General features: G+C 50.3%; 1 protein-coding gene across 2 annotated transcripts; it reads right to left on the bottom strand.

Annotated features, from left to right (window-relative positions):
- Window positions 1-2,756: 2,756 nt before the first annotated feature.
- On the bottom strand, window positions 2,757-7,758 carry DUSP6 (dual specificity phosphatase 6). Of its 2 annotated transcripts, XM_074902765.1 has the most exons (3): window positions 6,725-7,755; window positions 5,674-6,111; window positions 2,757-4,278 (listed from the first exon to the last, which is right to left on the bottom strand). In XM_074902765.1, the coding sequence occupies exons 1-3, from the start codon at window positions 7,125-7,127 to the stop codon at window positions 3,971-3,973; spliced, it is 1,149 nt and encodes a 382-aa protein (XP_074758866.1). In that variant the 5' UTR covers window positions 7,128-7,755; the 3' UTR covers window positions 2,757-3,970. The 2 variants fall into 2 exon arrangements, with proteins under 2 accessions (XP_074758866.1, XP_074758867.1); XM_074902766.1 differs by lacking the exon at window positions 5,674-6,111 and having other exon boundaries at window positions 6,725-7,758.
- Window positions 7,759-8,266: the final 508 nt, after the last annotated feature.

Genomic DNA, 8,266 nt, shown 5'->3' with positions numbered 1-8,266 from the left:
AGGACAAGAGAAAGAATGGGGAAAGAGAAAAATTATGGCTACAACAACAAAAACCAGAAAGAGTTGGAAGACATTTTGAAGGTGGTCATAGAGTGATTTGAAAAGGTGTGAGCGGGAAAGAGGAAATGCAAGTGGAACCAGCACAATGAGCTACACCATGTTATTGCACAGAAAATGGAAAGCAAAGTGCTAAGCACATCCAAACAACGAGGATAACGTTGGCCTTAGCAGAGCAAAGGGGACACGGATGCCACAGGACCTTCACCCTTTGCGTTAAAGGCACAGATGGGTCATATGAGAAAGCTCTGATCACTCTTGAGGGTACAGTTTTCCTTCCTAATATCTCCGTAAGTTCCAGAGGAATTCAGTACCTCGCACTCCTGCAAACAAAGCAGGCTCCCATTTTTTTAGCTGCAAATTGGGGATATTTCCCCCTTTCCCCTACACACATGGGGCCTGTCCCTCCAGGAACAAAGGATTTATTCTTCACTGTACAAATTACCAGCTGAGGAACTACAATAGCTGCCAAAGCCCCCAGAAGCCCAAGACCTCTGCCCCATCCCAGCAAAGACTGAAACGAGGGAAGGGAAAAAAGGAGGAAAGTTATTTTGAAACAAGTGTGGGGTGGGGAAAGGGGGGTGAGACACTGCAGGAGTAAGCAGAGCCCAGCTTCTGAAAAACTGTTGTAGCATGAGCCATTCCCCTCACTGTGCTGAGGCAGAGGTACCCTAGTGCCTGTGTGGGGAAGGTGAACATTGCTGGTAAGAACCCTCACTGCTTTTCCCTCAAAACTATTTGTAATTAAGAGCTGGCACATAAGTGAGCATGAACACCCCCAGCAAAATCAGAAGTTGAAGCAGATTTTGGTTTGGCTTCACTTTTGGTTTGGGTTTGTCTGCGACCAGAATTGTTCTTGCCCAGTCCTGGTTCAAGTTCAGCCAAGGTTTCTGACTAACAGTCCTTGTTCAGGCATCGCTCAAGGAAAAATCTGTAGCAAGTTTTCTGCCCGATTCTGCTGTGCGTGCCTCTGTGTGAGTGAAGATCATTGCTTTCTTGTCCCAAAAACTGATGAATTGCAGAAGTACCCATTTGGTGTTAGTCATTCAGCAAAGCAGGAAGGAAGTAGGAAGCCCTTGTGAGCAAACTTTTCAAAGCAGCTTGCAAAGAAAGCCAAGGCCCTCCCTGCCCTAGGCTACATCGCTGCACACTGCTCTTTACCGCTGCTTTTTACCCCTTCACCTTAACCCGCACATAGTCACAATTAACATTTGCAACTCATTCAGCCGGAAATATTTGCCTGGTGCAAACAGCTGAGGCATTCGCCTTGGCCCTCTCTCTGTGCAAGGCATATTAAGAAGGGGGAGGAAAGAGGAGCCCTACACTTGCTAAGCAGGAGAGGCCCCATCGTGCTCAACAGGTTCAGTTCATGCTGTGACCCTGCCTGGCTTCCTGCTATTCAGATGTGTTACTTCCCCTTTGTGGTAATGGCCTGTGGCAGCCGGCCAGAAAACACTATTAATTTCAGAAGTGGCCTGACAACAAACCCACAGCAAAACGAGAGGAAGTGGCGGGGAGGCCATCTGTTGACTTCAGCAGAACAGTAGGGACACAGCTATGTAGGTTCTACAAGGAAAGCAGATTAATAATCCACAAAGAGGAAACTGGCTAAAATTATCCGCAGACCATATTAAAAAAAAAAAAAAAAAAGAAAAAAAAAAAGGGAGTCACTTGAGCTGCAGCTGGACAGGAAATTGCTAGAGCTGCTTGCAAATCTCCACTTTGAACAGAGCAGCATAGGGAATGCCAAGAGCGGAAACCGTTCAAAACTGGATTAGCACAAGCCAAGTTTAACTGCAACCCACTTCTACTTTCACAGTTTATGCACTCAATCTAGGCCACTACTGCATGAGACACTGACTCACTTTTTTCCCATGTTTTGTTTGCTTTTCATTTCACACACTTGCAGTTTCTAAAATTACTTGAAATGTGCTCCGGCTGCCAGGAGTTCTGCAGAACCCCAGCTGACAGCCCCAGCTGCAGCATCAGCCCATCACCGTGGTACTGCACAGATTTTGGCACCACCTCACCTTGGGCCACTTCTCATCAGGAAGGATGTTAATGAAAATAAGTTGCAGCAGGAAGTTTTGCAATTGCTGTAATGTCCCTTTTTCCTTCTGCAGAGGCAGGACTCCTTTAAGGGTCCAAAGAGGAAATGAGGTGACTAAGGGTACTATAGAGACTTTTGCTCCTTGCGTTCACCTGCTAAATTGCAACATGGCTGAAGAGCAACAGAAAAATCATCTACAGGCTGCAGACTGTGCAGATCTCTGAAATGAGTTCCTGCGAGACAGATAAGGAAAGCATGAACCCATCTCCTGGCACCTGTAATAGAGTGCCAAAACTTGTAAATAAACCCAGAAAACAGCAGCGCCTTACTTAAAAAAAAAAAAAAAATCCTTATGGCCCGGGGTCAGGTGCATCCCTGGGGTAGCAAAGGGATGATAGAATACTTTGCAACTAAGCTAAAGGCTTTCAAAAGCATTCCCTTCACCAAAGCAAGACAAGAATCCAGCACATGCACTGTTCATTCATTTAGGCACCAGTGGACCAAAGGGGAAATCAAGGCTTTATTGTTTTATGGGCTGTACGAAAGCTATTGCAAGCAATCATTACCTTTAAACATAACCATATGTGTATGTGCAATTAACCACACCCACACAGAAGGGAAAGGGGGAATAAAGCAGCCAGATGCTCAATAGCCAAAAATAGTTATTTATTTATTAATAATTTAAGGTTTTACATTCTTATAATAAATTCCATCTTCAAACTTTTACACTGTGAATTAGACTCTCCCTTATTGGCAACCATGTGCATGTTCACTGTGTGTACACACAGGTATAAATGTTCGCACATACTTCCAGTTTTATACAAAAAAAAAAAAGACGCAAAATATTGCATTTGAGGTGAAGCTCCCTGAAGAATTTGTACAGAGGTAATGCACTGTTTAGCACATCCGAAAGTTTTAAAAAGTGATCAAAAACTCTTTTGCATTCAAAGACAAACTTCCTCCCAGGTGATCTATTTACAAAAGGTAAGGCAAAAAATTAATTTAATTTAAAAATATATATATATATATAATATGGAAACTACATCATGAGCATGAGAAAAAAGAAAATCACCACAAGGAAAAGAAAGATATATGAAAGAAGAGACTGTACTCGCTCACAAAACATGATTTGAAAACTTCTCACCATTGCCATTTCTCCCTCATGGAAAGCTTGCTTCAGCTGAACAGTAAAATTAAGCATGCTGCAAATATATTCTTTGCAATTAAAAAAAAAAAAAAACACAAACAAACAAAAGCAGAATTTATGAAGAAAACAAAACCACAGATGTCCCTTGGATTGATTTCTTGAATACATGTGAATTCAAAAAAATTGCAAATCGATTTAAGATTAAATATTTACACTGATCAAGTAGGATACTACCGAGCTCCCAGCAAACAAGTACTCCAAATACACTAAGCTGAAATCTCTTTCTTTGGCTCCTCTAAATTAAAACAGACAAACAAACAAAAATAACTAGTCTTCACTGAAGACAAAGATGTGTGTCACAGATCCGAAAGCAGAGAGGGAAGCAGGACAGTTCCAGTCCTCTAGAGAAGACGTGCCCAGCCTGTCCCGCCTTACCCTACCCCCCCGGGAAGTCCTCGGACCCAAGCCACTCCGCAAGCAGGGATGAGCACCCTGCCACCTGGTCACCACGGTTCTTCCCAGAGAGCTAACCATGTTCCCTCCCTTCGCAATAGCCGATTCCATACTGTGTAAACCTTTCCTAGCCTGCACTGGCAGCTGCTTTTTGATTGCAGAGGCCAGAAAAAGAGAAAGCTGCGTTTTCTTTATCACTGCCAAAGAGAAACCATTGAGGAGTGATCCCATGAAACAGACAGGAGAAGGGAGGCAGTGGGAGCTCACGTGGACTGCAGGGAATCCACCTGGAAGACGTTCTGGTTGGAAGGGGTGGTGAAGTACAGCTGCTGGTTCGGCACTCGGTTGTCACAGGGGCTGCTCAGCCCCAGAGTCCGCTCAAAGTCTAGCAGCTGACCCATGAAGTTGAAGTTGGGCGAAATGTTAGACTTCTTCATCTTGACAATATCGTAGGCATCGTTCATGGACAGGTTGAGCTTCTGCATGAGGTAGGCCACCGTCACTGTGACTGAGCGGCTGATCCCTGCTAAGCAATGCACCAGGACGCCGCAGTTCTTCCCTCGTGCTTCATCTGTACAGGGACAAAGAGGCAGAGGAGGACACATAAGACAGGGGGTTGGTAACTGATCTCTCAACACAAGTGAGATTATTATCAAGTAGGAAGAAAGGACGATTCTGATCCCAGTGGCCAGCAGCGCAATGCAAGAGTTAACTTCACGGGCTTAAAACCAGGACAAGAGGAGAATCCACCCCCCTACGTGTATGTACCCGAGTCCAAGAGCTGAGAGAACTAAGAACAAGACAAAGGGAACAGGATACGCTGCATGACACCGTTTTAAGTCAGTTTTAAAAGACACGCTTTTGCCTGGAGATTTGCCTTAAATTCTTACAGTCCCCTTGCCCCAGCATGGAAATCCTGCAATATGTCACTGAATGCCTTTTATACAGACCAGCAGACTGCAAAGGTCTATTAAATTATTCTCCAACTGTTGTGCAGCTAACAATGGAGGTATTCAGGCATTTTAAAAGAATGAGGGAAGTCACAGGGGACAGCCCATTAAGAGGAACAGGATGTCAACATTGGTTGAAAATGGGTTCCTTTGTAATAGGAAATGCATTACAATGCCTGGAGATTAGTTTCTTTGTGGCTTCCAGCCCACATTTCTTCCTGCTGGGCTCAGATTACCTACATTCTCCACTATTACCGGTATCATTCAACCGGATTACAGCACAGCTTCCCAACAGATAACGCGATGCCTACCCCCCCGCACCCCGATGGCATGATTTCAGTCCTCCTCGAAACGAGGGAGAGTGCAAATTTTAACCAGAACTCCTTGAGCCTAAAGGGACGTGTTTCCAAAGCTGATGGATAATGTCTGAGAGTTGGCTAACCGAGGCACCGAGCCCGAGGGGTATATCATTATTACCACGAGATTTAATTAAAGCTCCTACATTTGCCAGGGATACCGTTTATGAATAACTTGTATTTCAAAGCTAAACTTAGCTTCCCAGATAGTTTCTTTTTATTATACTGCTCTTCAGTAACCTCAAGAAGGAAAAAAAAGACCAACCGACCAAACAAAAAAAGGACGAATAAACCATCAAACCCGGGCTCATCTACCTCCCCCAGGAAGAGATTTAAAAAGATCTCCCATCCTGCTCATTGCTCAGTCCCCAGCTCCGACAGAAGCGGCTCAGGGAGGAATCCCACAGCCAGTCGAACCAGGTACGCATTTGCAACGTGCAAACGTCGCTTACAATTCACCGGGGCCCCTCAATAACCCCACAAACAGTCCCCACCCGCCCCTTAATTTAAACCGCCTTTAAAAACATAAAGCGGGGCATCCCCCAGAGACTGCCAAAAACGCTGCTACTGCTTCTCGACCGAGATCTCCTGAATTCTGCAATAAGAAGCTGAAATCTGACGCTAGACATATATAGCTGTTAGCAAATAACCGGGTCTCACCTATAAAGGAGATGGCCTCCGGGAAGAACTGAGACAGATTTTGGCTCCAGTGGTCTGAGATCGGGATCTGTTTGTACTTGAATTCGCCGGCGTTTTCAAAGAGATTAGGCAGGTTGGGGGTAACATTCAATATGTATTTAATGCCAAACTCTTCTAAAACGTCCAGATTAGTGGAGTCCTTGGCACAGCCTAAGTAGAGGTAGGGTAAAATCTCCACCGGGAAGGAAGGCTGGTTGTTGGAGAGAGGGCTGCCATCGGAGTCGGTGGCACTGTTGGGGTCTCTGTCAATGTCAGATTCAATGTCTGATGAGGAATCGGAGCTGATTCGGAGGCCTCCCAAGCCCAGGACTGGCAAAGGAGGAGAACTGCTGCTACACGAACTGTCTAGGTTAGTTTCGCAGTGCAGGGCGAACTCGGCCTGGAACTTGCTAAAACCACCTGGGGAGGAAAGCAAAGGGGGGCGGGGGTGGGAGGCGAAATGCAACCTGATATAAGATGGCAAGCCGACTTATTTCTCTGGTTCAGCCCTGTCTGCAAAGGGGCATCTGCTTCCCACCCTCTCGAGCCCCGGGAAAAAGAAAAATAACCATCACACACGCAGGACTAACCTAAAGAAAGGTTTAAGAAAACCGCCCGCTGCAGCGGAGGACTCGGCACGTTCAAAATTAAAATCCTGTGCCGCTTCGCCCTGCGGGGACCTCTGGAAAGGTGTCTCGGCGGCAATTCCTTGTGCCCACCCCGGCTCATACCGGGATCCCCGTTAGCCCTGTCCTCCCCACGCTGCTACAGCGATTCCCGTCCTCGAGGTCTCTTTAAACAAAGCGGGGACAGGGATGCCGGGACGGTGGGGGAAGGGGGGGTGGGGGGGAAAGCCCCCTGCCCAGGTTGGTACCCTCCCAGAGCGCCAGTGTGCAATGCCCGGAGGACGCTGCGGACGTCCCCCCCCCTCCCCTCCCTTTCCCCGGGCAGCGAGCCGCGGGGTTCGCCTCCCCGTCGCCCCCAGCCCCGGCCCCCAGCTATCTCTTCCCCAAGCCCGGGCGGCCCTTCTCACCTTCCAGATAGAACGCCTTGCAGCCTTCGTCTTTGAGGCGCTTGAGGAGCAGCCCCAGCACGGACTCGCCGCCCGTGTTCTCGTTCCAGTCGCGGCTGTGCTCGTCGTAGAGCACCACGGTGTCGGTGCCGCACCGGCGGGCGAAGCGCTCCCGGTCCTCCTCGCTGCTGGCGACGAGGGACCGCAGGGGCAGGTTGCCCTTCTGCAGCCGCCGCAGCATGATGCCGGGGATGGCCACGTTGATGGCCGACTCGATGTGGGACGACTCGTACAACTCCTGCGGCCGACAGTCCATCAGCAACAGCCGGTCGTTGCCCATCTCCAGCTGCTCGTTCAGCCACGCCACGGATTTACTAATCGCCATTTCCGACGCGAAAGGGACGGGTCTGAACGTATCTAGCATGAGGAAGGACGGGGGAAGCGGAGCGTGCTCTGGAAGCGCCCCTCTCTCTCACAGAGGCATGCGGCTGGCTCGGCGGGCGGGCTGCACCCCTCCAACTCCGCACAACTTATCTCCCTCCGCCCCAGGAAAATGAATCACGCAGCCCCCCCGCGCCGCCTCCCCCGCGCCGGGCGGCGGTGGAGTCACGGGGAGGGAGCAGCAGCCCCGGCCCCGGCGTGTGTATAAGTGTGTGTGTGTGTGTGTGTGTAAATGTGAACGTGCGTGTGTGTGTGTGCCTGCGTGCGCGCAGCCAGCCTGCCCGGTCTCCTTTTTTTTTTTTTTTTTTTTGTCAATGAATCCCTGAATGAACCCTCCTAATCGCCGCTGCAAGCTTGAGCCCTTGGGCTTTTCCTCCGCGCAGAGTGAATGAAATCCAATTAACGTGCCGCCGAGCGGGGCTGCCCCGCTCAGCGCGGACACACCGCGGCGGTGCCGGTGCCGCTGCCCCGTCGCCACCCGCAGCGCTCCTCGGCCGCGGCCCCGCGCCGCCCGGCGGCTCCTCAATGGGTACAACCGCGGGACGTCTCAATGGAGACATTCTCGGGCGCAGCCAATGGGGGCGCGCGGAAGGGGCTGTTGCCGCGGCGACGGGCCGGCTGGAACAGGTTGTGTTGATGAATCGTTAATGAGTTTGTCATTCACAAAAACGGAAAGGAATTTCCGCTCCGGATAAGCCGAGTGCAAACAAGCGGCAGCCGCGGCGCGGCGGGCGGGGGCGCTGGGGGCAGGTGAGGGGGCGCGGCCCCGCCCTCCCCTCTCCTCCTCCGCCCCCCCCCTCCTCCTCCTCCCCCTCCCTCCCCGCAGCGGGCACCGGCCGCGGCCGGCGGAACAAAAGGCACCTTTACTCTGCCTTCATATTTTTTTCCCCCAGATCTGCCCCCCCGCGGGGGGGGTGTCTAATTCCCCAGCGCTGACTGCGGCCTGGTTTTGCGGTAGGGCGCTCCGGGAATCCCGTTTTTAGGGAGGCGGGTGGCCTCTGTCCTCAGCTGATCCCTACACGGGTGAAGGGTAAACCCCGAGCTAATCTCTTCCTACGCCGCTCGGGAAACCGGCGGCACTTCAGGAACAGCCTGCGGGCACCGCTAAGGCCCGGGCGGGCC

The sequence above is a fragment of the Athene noctua genome, chromosome 3 (genome assembly GCF_965140245.1).
Source record: "Athene noctua chromosome 3, bAthNoc1.hap1.1, whole genome shotgun sequence".
Classification (NCBI taxonomy): domain Eukaryota; kingdom Metazoa; phylum Chordata; class Aves; order Strigiformes; family Strigidae; genus Athene; species Athene noctua.
The sequence above is the reverse complement of the archived record's forward strand: the minus strand, read 5'-3'. Positions and strand labels throughout refer to the sequence as shown.